This window comes from Heteronotia binoei, chromosome 9, assembly GCF_032191835.1.
Source record: "Heteronotia binoei isolate CCM8104 ecotype False Entrance Well chromosome 9, APGP_CSIRO_Hbin_v1, whole genome shotgun sequence".
NCBI classification, from domain to species: domain Eukaryota; kingdom Metazoa; phylum Chordata; class Lepidosauria; order Squamata; family Gekkonidae; genus Heteronotia; species Heteronotia binoei.
The window spans coordinates 9222309-9250249 of record NC_083231.1 but is presented as its reverse complement, the minus strand read 5'-3'; the positions used below and the strand labels follow the sequence as shown (position 1 = coordinate 9250249).

The 27941-nt window shown below is 48.7% G+C and overlaps 1 protein-coding gene across 1 annotated transcript in view; it reads right to left on the bottom strand.

The window, feature by feature from the left end:
- The window catches only part of SEPSECS (Sep (O-phosphoserine) tRNA:Sec (selenocysteine) tRNA synthase), a 57759-nt gene that overhangs the window by 17355 nt on the left and 12463 nt on the right, over window positions 1–27941 (bottom strand). Inside the window, exons 5-8 of the mRNA XM_060246217.1 lie at window positions 18033–18186; window positions 9208–9310; window positions 803–932; window positions 560–651 (exon numbers count right to left, since the gene is read on the bottom strand). Of these exons, the coding sequence (XP_060102200.1) occupies window positions 560–651; window positions 803–932; window positions 9208–9310; window positions 18033–18186 (479 nt within the window). The remainder of the gene's footprint in view (window positions 1–559; window positions 652–802; window positions 933–9207; window positions 9311–18032; window positions 18187–27941) is intronic.

The following is a 27941-nucleotide window of genomic DNA, read 5'->3' as shown; positions in this document are numbered from 1 at the left end:
ACTGGGTTTGATTCCCCACTCCTCCACTTGCAGCTGCTGGAATGGCCTTGGGTCAGCCATAGCTCTCTTCTCTGGGAGAACCGGGTTTGATTCCCCCCTCCTCCACTTGCACCTGCTGGAATGGCCTTGGGTCAGCCACAGCTCTCTTATCTGGGAGAACCGGCTTTGATTCCCCACTCCTCCACTTGCAGCTGCTGGAATGGCCTTGGGTCAGCCATAGCTCTTGCAGAGTTGTCCTTGAAAGAGTGGCTTCTGTCAGAGCTCTCTCAGCCCCACCCACCTCACAGGCTGTCTGTTGTGACGAAAGAAGATAAAGGAGATTGGGAGCCACTCTGAAACTCTGATTCAGAGAGAAGGGCGGGGTACAAATCTACGGTCTTCTTTTTGGCTGGGGTAACCCATTAAAAAATCGCACTCTCTCGCACGCATATAAGTGGGAGATACAGAACTCTGCAAGCAGCAAGCCCACGACTGGAGCTCTGCAAACCTATGAGGATCTCACAGCTCACTTGTTTCTGACAACGTTACAATTTGCCATCAGTTAATTTCGGCACTCTACCTTTCTTTCTTTCAGCAGCTGTTGGTACCCCTTTGTTCCCAAGGCCAGCAACGTCACGAGAACGTCTAACGAAGGGGAGGCAGACGCTCTTCCTGGGGGGAGACAAGAAGGGACGCATCGTTTGCTAACGACGACTCGTTCCCTGTACAAAAGAATAAGCTACCCGAGGTTCTGCTTTTAGGGACGTCTCCCTGAAGAAAAAGCCATTAAAACAAATAAATAAAAAAATGCAGCGGTGCATACCTGGGTACATTTTGCTGATCTCCTGAATAAAGGCGTCATTGAAGCCAGCGATGATGGCGCCACCTACAGGAACCATAAAATTCTTGTCCAGGCTCTGCACAAAAGCATCGATCCGGCCTCTTCGCGCTCCCTGAAAAGGCAGAACAGAACCCGACTGAGTTTAAGAGCGACACGGTCTATCTAGCTGCGTTATGAACCGGTTGCAGTGCTATTTTACATTGATTTTAACTTGAAGACATCTTTTTGTAAGCTGCCTTGAGTCAGGAGGAAAGGCAGAGTATAAATGTGTCAATAAAGAAATAAATACTTATTTTTATGTTATTTATTTTATCATATTTATATCCCGCCCTCCGCAAACGGGCCCAGAGCAGCTAACAACAGTTAGCTAACCACTACCAGAGCAAGAGCCTTTTCGGTGGCTGCCCCTACCCTCCGGAATGCTCTCCCTAAAAACATCAGGGCCCTGCGGGACTTGCCGCAATTCCACAGGGCCTGCAAGACAGAACTGCTTAAACGGGTTTTTAACACCTAGCGGAGCCGTCCAGTATTTCACCGCCCCACAGCATTAATATCTTAATCCGACCCAAATAGAAACGCAATGCGCTCAATAACACCCGATAACATCGCCGCAAACAGCGCAAATCACGAAGTGATAACAACGCCATCTAGGGATTAAAAGTGTATCTGTTTGAGACGTTTTAATAATATTGTGATTTTTTTGCAATCATGTAATTGTATGCTATTTTAATTGGTGCCAGCCGCCCTGAGCCTGTTAGGGGAGGGCGGGATATAAATATAATAAAATTAAACATAAAATTAAAACAACATAAACATTTGACTCCGTCCAAGAAGCCGCAGCCCTCGTTTCGCAAGACCACAGCAAGGCTATTAACGATAGGAGGTTTTTTGGGGACCCTGATGGCACTTAACATACACTCTGGTAAAGCTGCAGTACTGCAGTCCGAGCTCTCTGCTCGTGACGTGAGTTCGATGGCGGTGGAAGCTGGGTTCAGGTAGCCGGCTCAAGGGTGACTCAGTTATATATGTGTACTAACATTTAATGATAAAGGATGATACACGGATACAATATATTACAGTATAATAAAATTGTTTTTTAAAAAAAAGGGTTGACTCAGCCTTCTATCCTTCTGAGGTCGGTCAACTGAGTCCCCAGCTTGCTGGGGGGGAAAGCGTAGATGAGTGGGGAAGGCGATGGCAAACCGCCCCGCAAAAAAAGTCTGCCGTGAAAACACCGTGATGCGACCTGGGTTTGATTCCCCGCTCCTCCACTTGCAGCTGCTGGAATGGCCTTGGGTCAGTCATAGCTCTCTTATCTGGGAGAACCGGGTTTGATTCCCCGCTCCTCCACTTGCAGCTGCTGGAATGGCCTTGGGTGAGCCAGAGCTCTCTTATCTGGGAGAACCAGGTTTGATTCCCTGTTCCTCCACTTGCAGCTGCTGGAATGGCCTTGGGTGAGCCAGAGCTCTCTTATCTGGGAGAACTGGGTTTGATTCCCTGTTCCTCCACTTGCAGCTGCTGGAATGGCCTTGGGTGAGCCAGAGCTCTCTTATCTGGGAGAACCGGCTTTGGAACTGGCTTTGCGACCCAGATTTGGAAACGACTGGCGCTCGCACCTTGACCTTTTGACAAACACACAGCCTCATCGAATGTGATTCCACCGCATGACATGGGCTAAGATGTTATAGCCCCAAGAGAGGTTAACTGCTGACGCACAGTGTAGCCCCGGCTGACATACATCATTCGATATCCATCTCCCCGATTCTCAAAGGTGGGTTCCCATCAATCCGTTAGGAAATCTAAGTTCTTCAGTAGCAACACGTCTTCGCTTGAAACCACAGGGCGTCGCTGTAGCGAGGGCGATCTTTTTTATTTTAAAAAAAAAAGCTGCACAGACAAACACGCCCGGGTGAAAAAGTTTCCTCGTCAACGGAATAAATCTATTTCCTCCAGCCCAAAGTGAGGGAGTTCAAAGTAAAGGTGACCCCTCTGAATGTTTAAACATACATCATAAGGAAAAAAAAACCACAGGAGCTAGCCTGAAAACAGTGCGCAGCCCAACGGACTACTGTACCCGCAGTGCTCCTGTAGTATTTCCCCACAAGGCTATCATTAGAAATGATTTATGATTCCCATTATAAGTGACGCAGGGAGTTAAACTGTCCTTCGCCATTTCGACCGGGATACTTTCGCTCTAATAATGAAGCTTTCATCTACAATAAAAATGTTAATTTGGCCGCGGCTAGGGGAGAAAGTGTGTGAGTCATTTCTCTAATTCGTGCGTCTTCACAAGCGTCGGTGCGCCTCTCTCCCCAGCACTGAGGCCAAAGGGGTGGCGTTGGGCACAGAAACCACGCGCAGGGAACGCACACTGCCTGTCATCACTCTGGGGGGGGGGGGCAAGTCTCCCTCTTCCCAACTGCAGAACAAAGGAGGAGTCAAGTCGCAACCCACCAAGTTTTATTCGGAATGTCAGCTTTTGTGTGCTCTAAGCGCACTCCATCAGATGAGGAATCGGGTACAGTGAGCAGAGCTACAGAGAGCTGGTAGGTCCTCATTATAGCATATATAGTCCCTCTAAGCTGAGTTAGTGTGAGCTAGCTCACAGTTTTTTTAGACTCCGGCTCACACATTTTTGTCCTAGCTTAGGAAAAATGGCCACAGAGCAAGCTAATTGATGCAGGAGCTCGCAACTTTAATGCCAGGAGCTCACAAAGTAGCATTTTTGATCACAGGACTCCACAGTTTAGAAGGAACATTGATATCTATCTATCTATCTATCTATCTATCTATCTATCTATCTATCTATCTATCTATCTATCTCTCTCTCTCTCTCTCTCTCTTTATATATATATATGTGTGTGTGTGGCTTTTTTTTAAGCAGGAATGCAGTTCTGGCTAGCTTGGTGTCAGGGGGTGTGGCCTAATATGCAAATGAACCCCTGCTGGGCTTTTTCTACAAAAAAAGCCCAGTGTGAAACAATGGTGATAGTAGGGGTGTGTGGCCTAATATGCAAATGAGTTCCTGCTGGGCTTTTCTACAAAAAAAGCCGTGTGTGTGTGATAAAATATAGCCTACCAGCTCTATGTAGCTCTGCTCACTGCTCCTGACTCCTCGTCTGATGAAGTGTGCTTAGAGAGCACACAAAAGCTTACGTTCTGAATAAAGCATTGTTGGTCTTCAAGGTGCAGCTGGACTCCTACTTAGGGGTCGTTTTGTAGAAAAACCGGTGGTGGAGCCCATCCAGGGATTGTTCTGCAGCTGCACCTCCTCTTCGATGGACAAGGGAGGCGGGGAGGAGGAGGAGGGGGAACCCTCAGAAAGGTCCAGGGGCTGCGCTCCTGTGAGCTCCTGCTGAATCCAAGGCCTGCTCCTACTATGTCCTACTGCTTCAGACCACCACGGCTGCCCACTTGGACCTAGCTTCCCAACCATCTTCTTTTTTTTTTTGCTGTCAGGTTTCAGCTGACTTATGGTGACCCCACAGGGCAGGGGTGTCGAACTCATTTGTCAGGAGGGCCGGATCTGACATAAATGAGGCCTTGTCGGGATGGGCCGTGTCAGGCTGGGCTGGGTCACATGTGTACCTATTTAAGATTAGGTGGCAGAAATATAATAATAATAATAATAAATTTTATTTGTATCCCGCCCTCCCCGCCTAGGCGGCTCAGGGCGGCTAACAACCTTTTATACATGTACAATAATAGATAAAAACTTTAAATTCAACAATAAAAGCATTTAAACATTATAAAAACCAGTTAATAATTAAGAATACACTTTATAAAGTGTATAAATATTCACTTTATAAAGGACGCAGACCAACACAATTAAAAGATTTTTATTTTTTTTAAAAAACACCCTTAAAATAAAACACGCTCAAAACATTAGCAGTCATTGATCTTAAAGGTGCTTATTTTGTATCTCTCCCATGGGATCCAGGGGACTGGGCAAAGAAAGCTCTGGCTCTTTTCTTCCTTCCCCAGGAAGCCGGGGGGTGGGGTGGGGAGAGGAACCTCAGCCAATAGATGGAAGAGAGGCTTGATTCAGTAGTTCTGCTGTGCGATTGAGACAGCCTGGCAAAGCAACCTCTGCCTCTCCCCCCTTCCTCCCCAAGGGAGGAGCCTCAGCCAATGGAGAAAATAGAGACTCTGCTCTGTAGCTCCTGTGTGATTTAGCAAACCTTGCAAAGTAAACTGTTATGCTGAAGGAAGCAAGAGATAAGGAGGAGGAAGAAGACAACAGCCAGTTGCCCGGGGGCGTGATAGGAGCCATCTGAGGGCCTGATTTGGCCCATGGGCCGCATGTTTGACATTCCTGCCATAGGGTTTTCAAGGCAAGAGATGTTCAGAGATGGTTTGCCATTGCCTGCCTCTGCCTTGCAACCCTGGTACTCCTAGGAGGTCTCCCATCTATCTACTAGCCAAGGCTGAGCCTGCTTAGCTTCCGAAATCCGATGAGATCAGGCCAGGGTCATCTTGCAGAAAAAGAGGTGCCGGAGCTCATTAGCATGACACATTTGCACAACTTGCTTGCATACGCCACACACCCCTGACACCACCGGAAGGTGATCAGCTCAGCATCTACCTGAAAATGCTTCTGGAATGATAACTGTCAAAATGGAACCTTAGTGCCATCATACTTTTAAAATGACCTTCTCCTATGTGGCCACGGTGGCACGAGGAAAATTTCCATCCGTCTGCTTCGTATGTTTTGGTTATTTCCCCCATGCTTTGAGGGGGAAAACATTAGGGAGTTTGTCAAATCTTAAGGGTAAGCAAAATTATCCCAGGGAGTTTGAACAATGTGTCAAGCATGGTGAAATTCCGTTGATAACTGATTGTTTAGGGGTCCTGCCTAACCTGGTCTGTGAAGTATCATGGAGGATCCGACTTTGCTAGCTTGTTATTCTTTCCCTTCACCCCCCCTTCTTGCTTTATGGCTCATAATTAGAAGTAGTGAGGACTGAAACCAAGTAATCAGCACCTTCCCATACATTCCTGTAAGGGAGTAAGAGACATCTGGCGAAAGCAAGGACACGGTCCTGATAACGCTATGGGAATGTAGACATTTATGATAGTTTATGTGTGAGTGCGACCCCGCAGCCCCATCCCTTGGAATCCCTTTGAAGTAGGCATTAAAAGTATTGTATCAATGTGTGTTCAGTATTACTCTCAAGAACCTGTTACACCAAAGTATCGGTCTATCAATAAACATAGCCTTTGTATCAACTTTGACTCCTCATTGAACCCGCATGCTTGACACAATGGAGCCCAGAAGCAAGTTTTTTTGGGGGGGGCGAGGTTTAAGAAAGAAAGAGCACAATAGAATGTAGAGGTTCTGGAGCTCCGCTCCTGTGAGCTCCTGCCCCAAACGAAGCCTGAGATCAGGTTAGCCTGGGCTACCCAGGTCAGGGCAAGTACATATGAACATATGAAGCTGCCTTATACTGAATCAGACCCTGGGTCCATCAAAGTCAGTCTTGTCTTCTCAGACTGGCAGCGGCTCTCCAGGGTCTCAAGCTGAGGTTTTTCACACCTATTTGCCTGGACCCTTTTTGGGAGATGCCAGGGATTGAACCTGGGACCTTCTGCTTCCCAAGCAGATGCTCTACCAGTGAGCCACCGTCCCTCCCCAAAGTATCTGCTTACAGGACTGTATTGGATTGCATGCACATGAAAGCTTATACCCAGAAAGACACTTTGTTGGAGCCAGTTTGGTGTAGTGGTTAAGTGTGCAGTCACTTATCTGGGAGAACCGGCTTTGATTCCCTGCTCCTCCACTTGCACCTGCTGGGATGGCCTTGGGTCAGCCAGAGCTCTTGCAGGAGTTGTCCTTGAAAGGGCAGCTGCTGTGAGAGCCCTCTCAGCCCCACCCACCTCACAGGGTGTCTGTTGTGGGGGGAGAAGATGGAGGAGACTGTAAGCCGCTCCGAGTCTCTGATTCAGAGAGAAGGGCGGGGTATAAACCTGCAGTCATCTTCTTCTAAAAGTACCCCTGGACCCAAACTTTGTTTTGCTGCTTCAGAGCAACAGGGCTACGCGCCCGAATCTTCTCTCACTTCTGTGTGCCTTGTGCTGGCTGCTCCATTATCTATGGAACCGTTCCCCAGTGTGAAGACTTCCCTGGCTCCAGCCTGGCACAGAAACCGCACTTGCTCCCCGCAAACGGTGGTTTGCAAAACTAGGAACCGGCGTGGAGGACCCATGCTTCCTCCCCCGAGCACTGCCTCAAAAGGACCGTCTTGGGGCAGCTTCTGGCTCTCAGAGGGGCTAGGAGAGGCAGTCTGCCTCGTAGTGCAAGGACCTGGGTTGGAAAAGCACTCGGCACACTCTTCGGGGAGGGGGGGGGGCTCTAATTATTCCAACAAACACGGTCAAGGAAAATTTGCACAAAAGACCGGAAGCGGAAGTGATCAGATGGGAAGGGTTCCGAAGCCAAGGTTTAAAAGAAATCTCAGATTAAGCATCAGTTAAAGACCTGTCTTTTTATTCGGCCTTTTTATTTGGACACTAAGCAGTAGTCTGTGAGAAAACGATCTAGGGGTCTTTGTGGACCAAACGCTGAACATGAGTTAGCAGTGTGATGCGGTGGCTAAAAAGGCAAATGCAATTTTGGGCTGTATGAACAGAAGTATAGTGTCCAGATCACGTGATGTGATGGTATCGCTTTACTCTGCTCTGGTAAGACCTCACCTGGACTCTTGTGTTCAGTTTGGGGCACCGCATTTTAAGAAGGATATAGACAAGCTGGAACGGGTCCAGAGGAGGGCAATGAAGATGGTGAGGGGTCTGGAGACCAAGTCCTATGAGGAAAGGTTGAAGGCGCTGGGCATGTTTAGCCTGGAGAGGAGGCGGCTGAGAGGTGATAGGATCACCATCTTCAAGTCCTTGAAGGGCTGTCCTATAGAGGGGTCTGGAGACCAAGTTCTATGAGGAAAGCCTGAAGGAGCTGGGGATGTTTAGCCTGGAGAGGAGGCAGCTGAGAGGTGATAGGATCCCCATCTTCAAGACCTTGAAAGGCTGTCCTATAGAGGGGATTGGAGACCAAGTCCTATGTAGAAAGGTTGAAGGAGCTGGGCATGTTTAGCCTGGAGAGGAGGCGGCTGAGAGGTGATATGACGGATTATATAAACGGAAGACCACTGAAAGAATTTCAGCAGAAATGGCAAACCTACTACTCATATTATGAGAATTGTTAAATAACTAGATTCTTGAAACAATTTGTATATTATATCAGAGTTGACAAAAATACTGACCACAGGTATAACTCTTTTTATTATTCAGTATTCCACTAGCATTTAAATATTAAGTAAGAAATTCTTAAATGGTTAACATATTATTTAGTTTCTTAGGATGATTGAAATTTAGAGTAAGAATCTGTCTAACTGCATAGGATGTAATCTCTCTATTATTAATAGAATACTGCAGCTACGAATGTTTTTATTCCTTTCAAGAGATAATTCACCTCAAAATACCACAACAACGATGTTTCACTATCTGCTCCCACATTTGAGATATGTATTTTTACTAAAACAGTAAACCTTACTTGTTCTAGTTATAATATTGTACTGAAAGCTGCAGTACTGCAGTCCGAGCTCTCTGCTCATGACCCATGTTCGATCCCGGCGGAAGAGGGGTTCAGGTAGCCGGCTCGAGGTTGACTCAGCCTTCCATCCTTCCAAGGTTAGTTAAATGAGTACTCAGCTTGCTGGGAGGAAAGTGTAGATAACTGGGGAAGGTAATGGCAAACAACCCCGTAAAAAAAAACCTGCCATGAAAACGACATGATGCGACAGCACCCCAGAGTCGGAAACGAGTGGTGCTTGCACAGGGGACTACTTTTACCTTTTTTACTATTCAAAGAGAGCTAGTTTGGTGTAGTGGTTAAGTGTGCGGACTCTTATCTGGGAGAACCGGGTTTGATTCCCCACTCCTCCGCTTGCACCTGCTGGCATGGCCTTGGGTCAGCCATAGCTCTGGCAGAGGTTGTCCTTGAAAGGGCAGCTGCTGTGAGAGCCCTCTCAGCCCCACCCACCTCACAGGGTGTCTGTTGTGGGGGAGGAAGGGAAAGGAGATTGTGAGCCGCTCTGAGATTCGGAGCAGAGGGCAGGATATAAATCCAATATCTTCATAATGTTTGAAAATTACTGATGAATTTGTATTTCCCCCTTCCTTTTTCTCTCTCCTGTACTCCACTTTTTTTAAAAAAAAATTCTGTTCACGCGAGGCGTAGCCTGGCTGCAAGACGGACGAGGGAAGGAGAATATACAGGCTCTCCTAAGCTGTTTGGAAGCCAGGCTTTCCCTACAAGCCAGCATGCCCAGAGATTTCTGTTTGCTGCAGGGACTCAAGCATGAGGCCTGCCCTGGACGAAAAACACCTTTTACCTGCTGAATGAGGTGCATGCATTTGGAAGACTGGACTCCGTACGCGTTGTTGACAATGTGAGGGACGTCGTGCTTCATGCAAATTTCTGCCAGTTCTTCTAGTCTGCAAAGGGGGAAAAAATTGACATTTGGGTACAGGGGATCGACAACAGCAGTGTCCCAGGAGAAAGTAAAAACAGACGAAAGCAAGAGTCCACGGGATTCCCTGTCCACGTTTTATACTGATTTGCAATTCTGCCGTTTCCCTTTCCATTCTGTTCTTGAAGTTCCTTTGCAATAAAACAGCTTCTTTGAGGTCATCCGCTGTATGTTGTGGGTACAAAGAAATTAAATGAACTGAGCATATAAAGCTTTTTTGGCACTGACAAAGTCAGGAGAGCTGGTATGGAAAAGGGAAAAGAGCTGGTTCGGGAAAGGGGAAAGTGAAATGACAAGCAGAGACACCCCCCCCCCCAAAAAAAATCCTAATTGCTTGCCATGCTAACAAGAAACATCTATAGCTATCAAATCTGTATTGTAGAAGTCGTGGATTCTTCGGAATGCTCACAAGGACGCCTCACCACATAAGAGCACGTGCTGGATATCTCTGAAGATATCTTTTGAAGAAATATACACCGAGCTGATAGGGTTGCCAATCCCCAGGCGGGAGCAAACCAAACAAATACCATGATACAGTAACGAAAAAACCATCAAATGCACTTATACAAATACACCACCCTACAAAGTCAAAGTGATTGTGATTGAGATCACTATATTTATGGTATTTTCTGATAAATTTGTATAAGTGAATTTGATGGTTTTTTCGTTATTGTATCACGGTATTTGTTTGGTTTGCTGTCTCCCCATAATTCTCCCTGATTGTATCATCACTCCCCAGGTGGGGGCAGGGGATCCCCCAGTTTGGAGGTGCTCCACCTGTCTCAGGGTCATCAGAAAGCAGGGGGGGGGGCGCGTCAGCTAGCACTCCATTATTCCCTATGGAGACTGATTCCCATAGGGTATCATGGAGAATTGATCTGCGGGTATCTGGGGGGGGCTGTTTTTTGAGGTAGAGGCACCATATTTTCAGCATAGCATCTGGTGCCTTTCTTCAAAGCACCCTCCACGTTTCAGAAAGATTGGACCAGGGGGTCCAATTCTATGAGCCCCAAAAGAAGGCGCCCCGATCCTTCAATATTTCCAATGGAGGGAAGGCACTGAAAAGGTGTGCGGTCCCTTTAAATGTAATAACCGGAACTCCCTTTGGAATTCAATCATACTTGCCACACCCTTGCTCCTGGCTCCACCCCCAAAGTCTCCTGGCTCCACCCTCAAAGTTCCCAGATATATCTTGAATTGGACCTGGCAACCCTAGAGAGCAGACGATCTAAAGGAACGCCCACGCAAGCAAGTTCAGGACTGGTGGGAAGTGCCCTCAACTCACAGCAGCCGACTTACTGCATCCCAGTGGGGGTTTCAAGACTAGAGATGTTTCAGAGGTAGTTCGCCATGGCCTGCCTCAGCGTTACAACCCTGGTATTCCTTGGAGGTCTCCCATTCAAATACTGGCTAGGGCTAACCCCACGGAGCTTCCAAGATCTGACAAGATTGGTCTCTGTCAGGATTGAAGCGGTGAATAGAGGAGAGACAGTGCCTCAGTGGTGGAGCATAAGAACATAAGAGAAGCCATGTTGGATCAGGCCAATGGCCCATCCAGTCCAACGCTCTGTGTCACATAAGAACATAAGAGAAGCCATGTTGGATCAGGCCAATGGCCCATCCAGTCCAACACTCTGTGTCACATAAGAACATAAGAGAAGCCATGTTGGATCAGGCCAATGGCCCATCCAGTCCAATACTCTGTGTCACACAGTGGCCAATATGTGTGTGTGTATATACACATACACACACACACACATACATATAGTCACACACACACACACACATATATATATATTCTGTGGCTAATAGCCACTGATGGACCTCTGCTCCATATTTTTATCCAATCCCCTCTTAAAGCTGGCTATGCTTGTAGCCGCCACCACCTCCTGTGGCAGTGAATTCCACAGTACTGCCTTTTATGTGTTCTAACCCGACTGCTCAGCAATTTCATCGAACGCCCACGAGTTCTTGTATAGTGAGAAAGGGAGAAAAGTACTTCTTTCTCTACTTTCTCCATCTCATGCATAATCTTGTAAACCTCTATCATGTCACCCCGCAGTTGACGTTTCTCCAAGCTAAAGAGCCCCAAGCGTTTTAACCTTTCTTCAGTTCTGTTATGCTAACATACCCAGGGGAGGGACGGTGGCTCAATGGTAGAGCATCTGCTTGGGAAGCAGAAGGTCCCAGGTTCAATCCCCGGCAACTCCAAAAAAGGGTCCAGGCAAATAGGTGTGAAAAACCTCCGCTTGAGACCCTGCAGAGCCGCTGCCAGTCTTAGAAGACAATACTGACTTTGATGGACCAAGGGTCTGATTCAGTATAAGGCAGCTTCATATGTTCATAGGGAAAGTGTTCCAAACCTTTAATCATTCTAGTTGCCCTTTTCTGCACTTTTTCCAGTGCTATAATATCCTTTTTGAGGTGCGGTGACCAGAATTGCACACAGTATTCCAAATGAGACCGCACCATCGATTTATACAGGGGGATTATGATACTGGCTGATTTGTTTTCAATTCCCTTCCTAATAATTCCCAGCATGGCGTTGGCCTTTTTTATTGCAATCGCACACTGTCTTGACATTTTCAGTGAGTTCCGCTTGGTAAGCAGAAGGTCCCAGGTTCAATTCCCGGCATCTCCAACTGAAAAGGGTCCAGGCAAGTAGGCGTGAAAAACCTCAGCTTGGGACTCTGGAGAGCCGCTGCCAGTCTGAGCAGACAAAACGGACTTTGATGGATCCAGGGTCTGATTCAGAAGAAGGCAGCTTCATATGTTCACATATGCTCAAGTATTATTAGGGGAGAGACGGTGGCTCAATGGTAGAGCATCTGCTTGGTAAGCAGAAGATCCCAGGTTCAATCCAACTGAAAAGGGTCCAGGCAAGTAGGCGTGGAAAAACCTCAGCTGGAGAGCCACTGCCAGTCTGAGTAGACAAGACTGACTTTGATGGGCCAAGGGTCTGATTCAGTAGAAAGCAGCTTCAGATGTTCATATGAAGTATCCACAAACAAGTCTGGATTCCAGGTCCTAAGCAGAGTTAGACCTTTCTAAATCCATCTCTAACTCTCCTTGGGATGGCATATGTATTTTTATTAAACGAACTGTGACTATGGACTGTTTTGCCTCCACAGTTGCCCAGCAAAGTGGTTAGAATTTAGATAGAGATAATGGAGCAGCCGTTTATCGATGAGAATAGGGGGAAATGGCCATACAAAACACAGTCTGATCACAGAAATCTGCAGAAAATATGTACCCGTGCCAAGGTAACTGAGCGATCCTGTCTGCAGGGAAATAACAAAGAGTCAGGATCTAGCACTCTTTGCCCTCAGTCTGCTTCAGATGACTAACTGTTTTGGTTAATCTTTTCGCCTCCAGTCAACGTTGGCTTGGATTTACAACTGAGTGCCAAAAGGCTTTCTATGGTCGGTTCATTTAATTCCTTCGCACCAGATTTTAATGTTTCCAGCTGTAAATTCAATCCAACTGCGTGAGATGGCAACTAAAATAATTTTTAAAATCTCACTTCCCCCTAAGTTAAAGTCACCCAGCAGGCTTCAAACACATTCTGGAAACTAACCCCAGTGGAGTATGGGTTGTTTCTCACTTCTGTGAGAGTGGCAGAAGAGTGCCTCGTGCTTATACGGTCGGCCTTGCTAAGGAGACCCAAAAAGGAAGCAGGAGGAGTAAGAACACTGCCCTGGACCATATAGGCAAAAAGAAGATGACTGTAGATTTCTACCCCGCCCTTCTCTCTGAATCAGAGTCTCAGAGCGGCTTACCATCTCCTATATCTTCTCCCCCCGCAACAGACACCCTGTGAGGTGAGTGGGGCTGAGAGGGCTCTCCCAGAAGCTGCCCTTTCAAGGACAACCTCTGCCAGAGCTATGGCTGACCCAAGGCCATTCCAGCAGGTGCAAGTGGAGGAGTGGAGAATCAAACCCGGTTCTTCCAGATAAAGAGTCCGCGCGCTGCACCACTGCACCAAACTGGCTCACTACACCAAAAAGGCTATGTAGCATAACAGAACTGGATGTTGGAGATATGCCAGGAAAACTATGGGATGAGGGAACCTGCAGCACACACAATTTGCACTTGAAACAGTTCCTTAAGCTTTAATGAACCCACAGGCACCTTATTCATAAAAAGAACTACTCCACTATCCAATCACACAAAGGTCCTTAGTGTAATATTGTATTAACTAACTACTTATACATAGATAAAAGTATCAAAATATAGCACATGAAGAACTAGTAGGAAGGAAAGAGATAAATGTGTATTACATGTTGCTAAAAAATTCAGAAAGGGCTTTTCTGCATTCTCATTTCCCTCACTTGTTAAGTCCCCGCGGTGCAGAGTGGTGAAGCTGCAGTACTGCAGTCCGAGCTCTGCTCATGACCTGAGTTCAATCCCCAGGGAAAGCTGGGTTCAGGTAGGCGGCTTGAGGTTGACTCAGCCTTCCATCCTTCCGAGGTCGGTAAAATGAGTACCCAGCTTGCTGGGAGGGGGGGGGGGAGTGCAGATGACTGGGGAAGGCAATGGCAAACCACCCCATAAAAAGTCTGCTGTGAAAACGCTGTGAAAGCAACGTCACCCCAGAGTTGGAAACGACTGGTGCTTGCAGTCCTTTTTTTTTTTTTTTTTTTTTTGGGGGGGGGGGGTCTGTTGCACAAATGTTTTGCTCCCTCTGGTTAATTTGATATACACTAGCTCAGGCTTGTCAAACGTCCAGCCCGGGGGCCAAATCAGGCCCCCGGAGGGTTCCTATCAGGCCCCCGAGCAACTGGCTGTCATCTGCTTCCTTCTCCCTCTCTCTTGCTTCCTTCTGCATCACAGCTTGCTTTGCAAGGCTTGCTCAGTCGCACAGCAGAGCTACAGAGCAAAACCTCTTTTTGCTTTTCCGAGAACTGCATGGCTTCCTCAAGCCTTGCCCTGATCATAAATCCACTCACTTTTGTTTGCCAGTGCTCAGCTCTATCAATTTCGGTACCGAACCTGAGGATGCACGCTGGTGTCTAATAGCTCCGGCTGTGCACCCTACCATCTGGAGAACACAGCCAGCGACCTCCGGTGTACAACAGTTACAAATGCAAGTCAAAATCCAAAGAAGTGCTAGATGCATTTACAGCTACCAAACTAAACAGGCTTCAGCACACTCTGTAGAACTATGAAGCACAAACCCCATAAACTGGGCAAAGATACAGATCAGGGGTGGCCAATCTTGTTTAACGTAAGAGCCACACAGAATAAATGTCAGGAGTTTGAGAGCCTCAAGGCATGCATGTCAGAGCCACAAGACAGGCAGCCAGTCAGGCAAATAGATGGGGGAGAGGTGGAAAGAAAGCCACTTGAACTATAATTGCATTCCCCAAGCTGCCTGCCAATGGGGCAGCGGGGGCTTTGAGAGCCGAGCAGTATGTATTAAAGAGCCACAGTTTGGCCACCCCTGATAATTCCCCTGACTGATAATTAAAATGGGAACTAAAGCGATGAGGGGAAAGTGTGTGCTTAACATCTTTCCTGCTGAAAGAAATCATGCTAAAGGAAATCTTAGTGGTGGAAAGTGCGGTCAAGTCACAGTTGACATGGCAGCGGTGACCACACTGTGGCTTGGGAGCCAGATGCGGCTCTTTCAGTTTGGTGTAGTGCTGAAGTGCTGCGCGGACTCTTATCTGGGAGAACCGGGTTTGATTCCCCGCTCCTCCACCTGCACCTGCTGGAATGGCCTTGGGTCAGCCATAGCTCTGGCAGAGGTTGTCCTTGAAAGGGCAGCTTCTGTGAGAGCCCTCTCATCCCCACCCACCGCACAGGGTGTCTGTTGGGGGGGAGAAGATATAGGAGATTGTGAGCTGCTCTGAGTCTCTGATTCAGAGAGAAGGGCGGGGTAGAAATCTGCAATTCTCCTTCTTCAGACATATTGTGTGGCTCTTGAAACCCTCACTGCCTCATCGGCCACCTTGGAGAAGGCATTTCTCTCTTTAAATCACTTCTCCAAGCCAGCCAGCAGCTTGGAGAATGCATGCAAAGTTAAAGTTGCTTTATTTCCACCTCTCCCTCCTCCGTATATTTTCCTCCCTCCCTGTGTTTCTCAAACCTCTGATGTTCACGTCTTGCGGCTCTCAAACGCCGGGCGTTTATTCTGTGTGGCTCTTACTTTAAGCAAGTGTGGCCACCCCTGAGTTATGGGGAGCTTGTAGGGTTTTCAAGAGGCATTCAGAGGTGGTTTGCCATCACGTCCCTGATCTCCCTTGGAGGTCTTCCACCCCAAAACTGTCCAGAGCCTGCCCTTCTTAGCTTCTGAGATCTGGTGAGGTCAGGCTAGCCCGGCCTAAGGAAATAAGGCAGAAAGTTGGGAAGAAAAATAAAACATATCAAAAGTTATTTTCTAAGGGTATTGCAAATCTCATTGAAAAAAGACGAATGTGTGCCATTCTGGGTTTGACGGAAGACTTTTTAATAAAAAAAGCCCTTCTCGCGCTATTGAATATTTTAAATTCATAGTCTAGGGAATACGACCGGCCACAACAACGTATTGGAGGGAAAAGGAGAAAGCAGCAGAGGAAGGGGAGGTAAACGGCTGTGGACTGAGATGAGGTCATTTCTATTTGCAATGCTGTGATCTGTATTAATAAATTCTCCAGCCCAACTTCGGCATAAAGACAGAATTATTAGTCGTTGCCTTAGACTTTCTTATGACGTACCGACAAGAATTTATATCAAATCAATCTATTCGCAATAAATTTCAAATTCCATTTAGACGAACCAAAACCAACTTACGGTAAATAATAGAAAAAAATAATCCTTGCTCAGAATCTGAACTTTGTGACTGTATTTCTAATTACAAACACGTCAAGGGAAACACAAGAGCCCCATGGCGCAGAGTGTTAAAGCTGCAGTACTGTAGTTGGAGCCCTCTGCTCACGACCTGAGTTCGATCCCGGCAGAAACTGGTTCAGGTAGCCGGTTCAAGGTTGACTCAGCCTTCCATCCTTCTGAGGTCAGTAAAATGAGTACCCGGCTTGCTGGGGGGAAAGTGTAGATGACTGGGGAAGGCAATGGCAAACCACCCCGCCGTGAAAACGTTGTGAGAGCAACGTCACCCCAGAGTCAGAAACGACTGGTGCTTTGCACAGGGGACCTTTCCTTTTCCAAGAGGAACACAGCAACTGGCAGGTGCCAGAGAAACGTAAGATGGAACTGGACAAAGAGACCACAAAACCAGCAAGTAAGTGAATTCACTGCCGGTGGACGTAATCGTAGCCATGAGCTTAAAGGGCTTTAAAAGCCAGATTTGCGGCTACTAGCAAAGGTGACTAAAGGAAATCACATCATCCACAGTAAAGCTCTGAATTCTGGAGGCAACATAAGAAGAAGACAGATTTATACCCCACCCTTCTCTCTGAATGTCAGTTTGGTGTAGTGGTTAAGTGTGCAGATACTTATCTGGGAGAACCGGGTTTGATTCCCCACTCCTCCACTTGCACCTGCTAGCATGGCCTTGGGTCAGCCATAGCTCTGGCAGAGGTTGTCCTTGAAAGGGCAGCGGCTGTGAGAGCCCTCTCAGCCCCACCCACCTCACAGGGTGTCTGTTGTGAGGGGAGAAGATAAAGGAGATGGTGAGCCGCTCTGAGTCTCTGATTCAGAGAGAAGGGTGGGGTAGAAATCTGCAATTCTTCTTCTTTAGTCGGCTTCGTATTTGGACCCCAATGTGCGTGCTTATAACTTTAGCATCACCTCCTGATGGCACCTGGGTTTTTTTGGCCACTGTGTGACACAGAGTGTTGGACTGGATGGGCCATTGGCCTGATCCAACATGGCTTCTCTTATGTTCTTATGTGACACAGAGTGTTGGACTGGATGGGCCATTGGCCTGATCCAACACGGCTTCTCTTATGTTCTTATGTGACACAGAGTGTTGGGCTGGATGGGCCACGGCCTGATCCAACATGGCTTCTCTTCTGCAGGAGTCCTCAACCACCGGTCCGTGGCCTGCTAGCAACCGGGCCGCACCACCTCTTTCGACCACCTGGGTCCTGGGCTGGCAGAAGGGGTAGCACTGCTGTGACCTCAGCCTACTCCTCATTAAGATGACCCCAATCGTCAGCTGATCGGTAGGGGCCTTTAAACGGGAGGGGGAGGCAGATTGGTCTTCTGCCACCTAGCGGGGAGGTGGCAGAAACAGCCCCAGCCTCTGCCCCCCGTTTAAAGACCCCCATGGGGGGAAGGGATGGAGTGCAGTTGGGGGGGGCAGCCTTTGGCAGCAAAACCCCCAATGCCATCCCTCCCCGCACCAGTCCATGGAAAAACTGTCTTCCACAAAACCGGTCCCTCGTGCCAAAAAGGTTGAAGGCCACTGTTGTAGAGCTCCTTTTCTCCCTTTTCCTCTCCCAGTGAAGCTCCTTCTGCCAGCCTTTCAGTGTGTCTCCGCTGACAGGCTGCCTCCTCAGGACCCTCTCCCAGCTCTTCTGAGGCGATGGTTTCCCTCCCTGCCCTCAGCGACGTCAGTTTTCCCGCCTGCCTCAGTTCTGCTTATTTATCTGAGCAGCTCAGCCAACCGCAGCCAGGGACTCTCCTTCCTTCCCCACCTCCTGCGACGTCACAGAAGCCCAGCCAATCACCGCCAGAAGCTTCACCAACTCCCAGTACGAGATTACAGCTACCAAAAGATTCGGACGTGGATTTTTATTTACCTGTCGGGCACCCTCGGAGCAAAACATGATGTGGTAGAATGCACACAGAGAACATTATCAGCCCCCAGATCCTGGATTTTAGTTGCCACTGCCACGAGATCTGTACGGAGCTCATCACCTTCTAACACATTTTCTATCACCACCGGCTCAAAACCTAATCCAGCCAACAAAAACAATGTGTAAGTGGGCATCCAGGATCGCCTACAATTCAACCCCGTCAGACTGTGTAACGGTTTCTGCCCTACATTTAATTCGATCCCCCTCGTTTAATACCATTTTTTTTAAAAAAACAAACCACCAATTACTTTCCAAATCAATCGCGATTATTGTGAACTTCAGGAAAACGATCTCTCTCTCTCTCTTTTTAAAATTACGTTATCATGTTTAGCAAATTACCATACTGGCAAATTTCATGCAACAATATTTGGGGTAAGAAAACCTCCACGGAATTAAAGGCAACCTAGCAAGAGATTTAAGGGAGTTCCCGAGTGCAGCCGCTTAACCCTTCAGTTAGAGACTTTTTAGTGATGGACCTTGATCTCAAACAGAAAAAAACATGAAGAGCTACGAGTCCAAGGGCGTTATTAGTTTGCAGCAGAAGCACTGCCGGTTGTAACACAGCAGCACTGGAGAGCAGGTGATTTTTCTAAAATACGGGAACAGATATAATGCAGAACCCCTGGGAAATGATGACGTTCCTTGCAGAAGAGAATGAAAAACATGGCACACACAAGTGTTTGGTTCTCCCCCCACAACGGATACAAACCAGCACAGAGCTACTGTCACTCAATTTTCAATGTGAATTAAGCGCGCGTAGCACTCTGTTGGATTTAGTGATGGATGCGCCAAATAACAAAAAAGTGTAAATGTTGGATTTTAAAAAGATTATTTTCTCTTTTGGGTCAGATCCAGGCCTCGGATTCAGCAGGAGCTCATAGAAGCGCAACTCCTGAACCTTTCTGAGGGTTCCCCCTCTTCCTCCCCACCTACCTTGTCCACTGAACAGTAGGTACAGCTGCATAACAATTCCTGGATTAGGAGAGCGGGCAGCCAGCCAGCCACCAGGGGCTTTGCCACGCCCCCAGCAGCCCTCATTAACCCCTGGAGAAGCCCACGCCACCCTTTCCCCACTTCTTATATGATTTTGAGTGGCAGGTGGCTTGCTGGCCTTTTGACTGTGGGGGGGAGGGGTGGCCAAGCAGAGCCCCAGGTGAGCGAGGCCTGTTTGGACTGGCTGGATCTCTAGCCAACCCAAGCAGGCCTCACTCGCCCGGGGTTCTCCTTTCTTGCATCGGGTTGCTTTTGGCTGGGAGGGGTGACGTATGCTAATGAGTTATGCTAATGAGCTCCGCCACCTATTTTTCTACAAAATGACCCCTGGTCAGATCCAAACCTCTCTGAAGGCTCGACCAGAAAGGGTTCCGTTTCAGGCCCGCAATCGTCCCATGAGCCTGATCTGCCAGTCTCTAAAGTTCTCAAAAGTGGCGGGAGATAAGAAGAAAACGATACAGAGAAGTCTTAGATGCTTGCAGCCTCGTGTAGGGATACTGGAGACCATGAGAAATGCACCCCCCCACCTCTGGTCGCCATGCACGCTTGCCACAGAACACAGGGCCACCATAATCAATGAGAACTACATATCCCAGGGTTCCCAGCATCCCTGCACATAGCTACAGATGACGGACAGCCCTGCCTCCGGCTGGTAGGAAGGCCTCCTCTTGCTGTCCTTTGGCTTAGCAAGAAAAAAAGGGGATACTGGTAGGGAATGCGGTTGGCGAATGCAGACAATTGCCATGAAAGAGACTGCGCCAATTTGGATTCGACGCTAAGCATCCTCCAGGTTACCCAATCAAAGCTCTGCGTTCTAAATGAGATCTCTTGCTGGATTGTAACAGAAATCCTTATTCTTTTTTCCTCATAGTAATCTTCCCCTCCCTTATTTTTGCTAATTTCTCCTTCAGCAGAATAAGAGCTCCATGGCGCAGAGTGTTAAAGCTGCAGTCCTGCAGTCCTAAGCTCTGCTCACGACCTGAGTTCGATCCCCGGCAGAAGCTGGGTTTTTCAGGTAGCCGGCTCGAGGTTGACTCAGCCTTCCATCCTTCCAAGGTCGGTCAAAGGAGTCCCCAGCTTGCTGGGGCGAAAGCGTAGATGACTGGGGAAGGCAATGGCAAACCACCCCGTAAAAAGTCTGCCGTGAAAACGTTGTGAAAGCAACATCACCCCAGAGTCGGAAACGACTGGTGCTTGCACAGGGGACCTTTCCTTTCCTTCAGCAGACTGATGTCCATGTCTGGTTTTGAACTGCAGCTCATTTCGCTTGCTAGGAACACATCTAAGTAAGCACCTATTAATTTATGTAATGGTGGTGGTACGGGGGTACACAGAACTTGGAGCCATGCAGTTTTCTTACAAAATGTTCTGTTCAGCTCTGGCTTCTTGACTTAAAAACAGGCAGAGCAAATGCAATTGTGGGCTGTATCAACAGAAGTATAGTGTCCAGATCACGTGATGTGATGGTATCGCTTTACTCTGCTCTGGTAAGACCTCACCTGGAATATTGTATTCAGTTTTGGGCACCACATTTCAAGAAGGATATAGACAAGCTGGAACGGGTCCAGAGGAGGGTGACAAAGATGGTGAGGGGTCTGGAGACCAAATCCTATGAGGAAAGGTTGAAGGAGATGGGAAAGTAATAGCCTGGAGAGGCGGCGGCTGAGAGGTGATATGATCACCATCTTCAAGGACTTGAAGGGCTCTCATGTAGAGGAGTGTGTGGAAATGTTTTCTGTGGCCCCAGAAGGTTGGACCAGATCCAATGGGTTGAGATTAAATCAAAAGAGTTTCCGGCTCAACATTAGGAAGAACTTCCTGACTGTTAGAGTGGATCCTCAGTGGAACAGGCTTTCTCGGGTGGTGGTGGGCTCTCCTTCCTTGGAGGTTTTTAAACAGACGCTGGATGGCCATCTGACAGCAATGAGGATACTGTGAATGTAGGGGGAGGTGTTTGTGAGTTTCCTGCACTGTGCAGCGGGTTGGACTAGATGACCCTGGAGGCCCCTTCCCACTCTAGGATTCTATGATTCCAGAGTAATGAGTCTAGGAATGTCTCCTCAGTCTGCAGAGGGCCGTCATCAAGTCTTGGTATAAGGCACTTCCTTTCCTCTTACACAGGGGAGCCCAACAAAGATCATTTTTACCTCTGCATAGCAGCTAGATCTGAGTCAATGTTAAATGTCTGTGCTTTGCCTCTTGCTTAAGTTCTTCCGCCCTTATAATCCAAAGCAAAATGCAAAGCCCAGAGAAGCAGCAATAACTTGAAATTTTAAAAATCAAGTAGGGGTGTGTGTGTGGGTGGGTGGTTCACCATGGATGTTAGAATGAGGATTTAACCCTAATCGAGCACTGGCAGCCAGCGTTCCCTCTAAGCTGAGTTAGCGTGAGCTAGCTCACAGCTTTTTAGCCTCCAGCTCACACATTTCTGTCTTAGCTCAGGAAAAATGGCCCCAGAGCACAATAATTTCTGCAGTAGCTCACATCTGAAGCTGCCTTCTACTGAATCAGACCCTCGGTCCATCAAAGTCAGTACTGTCTTCTCAGACTGGCAGCGGCTCTCCAGGGTCTCAAGCGGAGGTTTTTCACACCTGTTTGCCTGGACCCTTTTTTGGAGATGCCAGGGATTGAACCTGGGACCTTCTGCTTCCCAAGCAGATGCTCTACCACTGAGCCACCGTCCCTCCCCCCCCAAAAAAATTAAATTAACTTCAAACCCAATGACACTGGACTTAAAATGCAGAAGGCTTAGTCATGCCTTATGATTTGAAATGCAGACGGCTTAATCACGCCTTATGTTCTGAAACACACAACACAGTCCATCGATCTCCATTTCTGCACTTGGTATAGAAAGCAATGCTGGCTAAGACATAATTGCACATAAGCTATATGCACATCCCCCTGAGTTTACCAGCCTCCGCTGTGCTTCTTCCCTCCCCCTCCTCCCCCAACCTCTCAAGACTCTAAAGTAGGCGTCCCCAACCCCTGGGCTGTGGACCGGGACCGGTCTGCGGCCTGTTAGCAACCGGGCCATGAGTTGTATAATTATTTCATTATATATTACAATGTAATAATAATAAGAAGAAGATGACATTGGATTTATATCCTGCCCTCCACTCCAAATCTCACAATCTCCTTTATCTTCCTCCACCGTAACACACACCCTGTGAGGTGGGCGGGGCTAAGAGAGCTCTCCCAGAAGCTGCCCTTTCAAGGACAACTCCGTGAGAGCGATGGCTGACCCAAGGTCATTCCAGCAGATGCAAGGGGAGGAGTGGGGAATCAAACCCGGTTCTCCAAGGGAAGAGTCCGCACACTTAACCGCCACACCAAAATAAAGTGCACAATTGTATCATCCCAAAACCATCCTCACCCCCAATGGTCCGTGGAAAAACTGTCTTCCACAAAATCGCTCCCTGGTGCCAAAAAGTTTGGGGACCGCTGCTCTAAAGTCTAGACTGATATGCCTACCCAGCAAAGCATGAACTAAGCTCCTATTCAAATGGACTAGATTTTGACTGGTAGCCCAGAGGGGAAAGACTGCTTTCGTATGTCAGTATGAAAAACTCCAATTCCTTTGAAGCAATGGACTCAATTTCCATTTTTTTTTTCAAAATACGCAGAGTTTGAAATAGAAGAAAAAGACTGCAGGTCTATACCCCGCCCTTCTCTCTGAATCAGAGACTCAGAGCGGCTTACAATCTCCTATATCTTTTCCCCCCACAACAGACACCCTCTGAGGTGGGTAGGGCCGAGAGGGCTCTCATAGCAGCTGCCCTTTCAAGGACAACCTCTGCCAGAGCTATGGCTGACCCAAGGCCATTCCAGCAGGTGCAAGTGGAGGAGTGGGGAATCAAACCCGGTTCTCCCAGATAAGAGAGCTGTGGCTGACCCAAAGCCATTCCAGCAGGTGCAAGTGGAGGAGTGGGGAATCAAACCCGGTTCTCCCAGATAAGAGAGCTATGGCTGACCCAAGGCCATTCCAGCAGCTGCAAGTGGAGGAATGGAAAATCAAACGCGGTTCTCCCAGATAAGAGAGCTCTGGCTGACCCAAGGCCATGCCAGCAGCTGCAAGTGGAGGAGTGGGGAATCAAACCCGGTTCTCCCAGATAAGAGTCCGCACACTTAACCCCTACACTAAACTGGCTCTCTATAGAATAGAATTCTGCTTTCCCAAAATGCTGCAATCGAATATATTCTGACCCGCAGCAAGTTAATATTTTCAAAACCATCATAATTATGTTTGTCAGAGCTTTTTTTTTGTACCAGAAACGCCTTTGCTTTTTAGGCCACACCCCCATCATGTAGCCAATCCTCCAAGAGCTTGCAGGACTCTTAGTACGGGGCCTACTGTAAGCTCCAGGAGGATTGGCTATGTGGAGAAACGCCATCTGAGAGTGTTGGTGCTTCATCCAAAAAGGCAGGGATCAGTAAATCCATTCAGCAGGCTTTGTAGCCTTCCCCTCACTCCCCCCCTCCCTTCCAGAGCCAAACCAACAACGCTAGGGGGAAAGTCTCCTAGAGAGACAGGAAGGGCTGTTGTTCTTGCCATGTGCTAGGCAGGAAGAGTTTCTCAGTTTGCAGCAGGCGCTCGGGAAGGGAGGCTGCTTGCCTGTGGGCTCCTGCCTGGGAGGCTCCAGGCAGTAAGACAAAGTAAGTCATTCTCTTAGGCAGATCAAGTATAGACCAGGGACAGTACGATGCGTTTAAAAACCACCTTTATTTTGTTATGCTGTTTGCTGTGCGGTGCTGTGCTGTGCTAATTTTGTAGATGCAACTGTTTTTGTTTTGTTTTTCTTTCCCTATCCCTTTCTCTTTTTAAATAAATATATTTTTACTGTTTAAATGCTGGCAGTCAAACTCTGTACCACATAGATCCCCAGACCGCTTTAGACCACGCTGTTTTTGAGAAGGGGGCCCCGGGGAAGGGGGAAGGCATGCAGTTGGATAAGGTGCCAATCCTCCAGGGGTGCCCCAAAGAAGTGCTGAGGTCTCTGTGAAACCCAAGTGCAGGGTGGCAGAGGACCTGGAGGCCTAGCCTCACAGCTGGAGAGGGGGATTGGGAGTCCTGTTCCTCTCAATCTGAACCCCGGGACTGAGCAGGTGGTGGCAGCGCGCCCAAGGGGCAGGAGGAGACATAGCTCCCTCCAGGAGTTGGCGACTCCATAGGGAGCTGACGGGACCGGGTCTGAAGGCAGAATCGGGCCGGTTCCGCCACACTTGGTGGCAGCGGTGGGATGAGAACAAACAGAGAACTTGAATGGCCAGGCATTTTTGCTTTTTGATACGTGCAAGCACCCAGAGGAAGCAACAGCGGTTTTGTTTTCTTTTCGGGTCAACTGGAGTAGGGAAAGTTTAGCTAGTTAGGATGGAGCGTGCTAAGAAACTGGAAATCCTGAAGATGACAAAGCCACAGCTCCAGGAAGAGTGCGCAAAGCAAGAGCTGGAGTGTGACAACCTGACTGTAGTAGATATGCAAGTCCTCCTGTTGGAGCATCTTGAGCATGCAGGGGCACCTGCAAAAGTGGCCCCCACCCAGTCAGAAGCAACCTTGCGGCTACAGATGGAACTGGAGAGAATGCGTATCGAGGCGGAACGAGAGAGAGAGGAACGACAAGCAGAGAGGGATGCAGTCCGCAGACGGGAGGAACGAGAGAGAGAGGAAAGACAAGCAGAGAGGGATGCGATCCGCAGACAGGAAGAAGCAGAGCTCCGCAGACAGGAGGAAAAAGAGAGAGCTGATATCCGCAGACGGGAGCAGGAGGAGCAACGTCGCCATGAGCTTGAGGTGCTACGTCTGGAAGCTGAACTAAGCAAAGAGATCCAAGTCACCCCCAAGGACTTTGCAGTGTACCAAGAGGGAGAAGACCCCTCCATATACCTCTCCAACTTTGAGAGGGCAGCCAAACAGTGGGGGATTGCAGAGGAGGACTATATGTCTTACCTCTGTAGCAACCTGACTGGAGAACTTTCAGCCATCTATTACAACATGCCTATGGAAGATGGGGGGATAACTTTTGCAGGCTATAAAGCCACTGTATTTAAAAGGTTTAAACTGGGGCCAGACCACTCCCGAAAGCAGTTCAGGGGTTTGGCTCCACAAGAAGGTAAATCCTATGCTGAATGTGGGGTAATGAAGGAACAGACAGTTCCAATGTTATTGGGCCGGGATTTGGTGGTTGGCCAGTACTCTATCGAGGCTGTACCCCGCAGCCAAACCCCCAGGGAGAAGTGGGAGGAGGAAGGCAACTTTAAGGAAGCCACCTCACCACCAACCAGGGAGGGGGAAATAGCCCAGGTTACTGAGGACGAAGAGAGGGCAGTCACCCAGGAGGGGGAGGACCAGCCTGTCTCAAGTCCTGGAGTAGGGTGTTCCCAAGGGGAAGAGGGGTGTAGCTTTCCCCAAGTGCAGCAAGAGGCTGTGGATGTTCCTAGCGAGGAAGGGAACCTGTCTAGCGTAAAGGATGTGCAAGCTGAAGAGACCGAGGTGGAGAGGGGAGATTTCACAGGAGGTTCTGAGAGCAGCAAGGCTAATGTGGGCTCAGAGGAGCACATAGCTGAAGGCTTGGGGGGACGGGAGCGGTTCCAGAAGGGGGTCCGGAGCGGCCTTAGGTTGGAACCGGTTCACCAAGTAGCTGTGGATCAGGAAGTGGGATCGTCCGAGACGCTCTCAAAACAGGTCGTCTTGAAGCAGGGCAGACAGGAATCCTGGGAAGCTGTGGGACCTTCCAGGCAGGAAAGGGGTCAGTTTGGTAGTGCTGAAAAACCAACCGAGGGGACTGAGAACCCAAGCCAAACCCTCAGGGGAAGGTGGGGGGAGGAAGGCAACTTTAGGGAAGCCACCTCACCACTAACCAGGGAGGGGGAGGACCAGTCTGTCTCAAGCCCTGCAGGAGGGTGTGCCCAATGGGAAGAGGGGTGCCAATTTCCGCAAGGGCAGCAGGATGCTGTGGGGCCTTCCAGGCAGGAAGAAGCTCAGTTGGCTGACACTGAAAAACCAACTGAGGGGGCGGAGAACCCAGATCAAACTTTGGCTGAGTGTCCTGGAAACAGTGGGACTAGGGGTGGCTTGAAGGAACAGATGGTAGGAAGTCTGGGGGAGCCAGAAATGTTCCTGTCTGAGGTTCAAAGTGACCCGAGGCTGGAACCACTGTGTGAGTTGGCAAGGGACCAGGAAGTGGAGTTCTCAGAAGTTGAGACAGGGGATAGGGTGATGGTTTCCCTGCCACTTCATACTGGTGAACGGAAAGTGGAATGGGAGGGACCCCATATGATTGTGGATGACCTAGACGAGGCTACTTATGTGGTGGCTATGGAGAAGACAGGAAAGGCAGTTAAAGTGGTGCAGGTGAATATACCACAGCCATTCTCTGCGAGGTCCATGGTGGTGCACATAGGTAGGAAGGAAGGAGACAAAAAGAAGCTGGGACAGCAATTGTTTGCAGCACCAGAGGTAGTTTTCTGGGAGGACAGAGTGGACAGAGGGAACATTCCACCAATGAGGGATAAAGAAGAAGCAACTGTGTGGGAACTGGGCAGTTTCCAACCTCATATGTGGGGCCAGGAATTTCCTCCTGTGATGGGCCACTCACCCCAGCAACAGCAGCAACGGAGGGAGAGCACCAAACTCCAGAGGTGGTCCTGGGAGATGGAGGAGTACATCTTAAAGACTGGACATTCCTGCTGCATGCAGCCATGCAACGTTTTGTCCAGAAAGGACATGGGCACCTAGGGTGCTGGACTTTGTGTATTATTGGAGAAATACCTGAATGTTTGTGTAATATTTTGGTTAATGGGTTTCTCCTTGTTTGTTTGGATTCTGCTACGGGGTCACCTCTGTAGGAGGCAACCCCTCCGGCTCAGAATTTAAGGAGGGGGAAGTGTGGAGAAACGCCATCTGAGAGTGTTGGTGCTTCATCCAAAAAGGCAGGGATCAGTAAATCCATTCAGCAGGCTTTGTAGCCTTCCCCTCACTCCCCCCCTCCCTTCCAGAGCCAAACCAACAACGCTAGGGGGAAAGTCTCCTAGAGAGACAGGAAGGGCTGTTGTTCTTGCCATGTGCTAGGCAGGAAGAGTTTCTCAGTTTGCAGCAGGCGCTCGGGAAGGGAGGCTGCTTGCCTGTGGGCTCCTGCCTGGGAGGCTCCAGGCAGTAAGACAAAGTAAGTCATTCTCTTAGGCAGATCAAGTATAGACCAGGGACAGTACGATGCGTTTAAAAACCACCTTTATTTTGTTATGCTGTTTGCTGTGCTTTGCTGTGCGGTGCTGTGCTGTGCTAATTTTGTAGATGCAACTGTTTTTGTTTTGTTTTTCTTTCCCTATCCCTTTCTCTTTTTAAATAAATATATTTTTACTGTTTAAATGCTGGCAGTCAAACTCTGTACCACATAGATCCCCAGACCGCTTTAGACCACGCTGTTTTTGAGAAGGGGGCCCCGGGGAAGGGGGAAGGCATGCAGTTGGATAAGGTGCCAATCCTCCAGGGGTGCCCCAAAGAAGTGCTGAGGTCTCTGTGAAACCCAAGTGCAGGGTGGCAGAGGACCTGGAGGCCTAGCCTCACAGCTGGAGAGGGGGATTGGGAGTCCTGTTCCTCTCAATCTGAACCCCGGGACTGAGCAGGTGGTGGCAGCGCGCCCAAGGGGCAGGAGGAGACATAGCTCCCTCCAGGAGTTGGCGACTCCATAGGGAGCTGACGGGACCGGGTCTGAAGGCAGAATCGGGCCGGTTCCGCCACAGGCTACATCAGGGGTGTGTGGTCAAATATGCAAAGGAGTTCCTACTACAAAAAAAGCCCTGATGTTTGTAATGAAGCCAAACAAACTATATGCCACTCAGCTATTGGCTGAGTTCCCAAGGTGC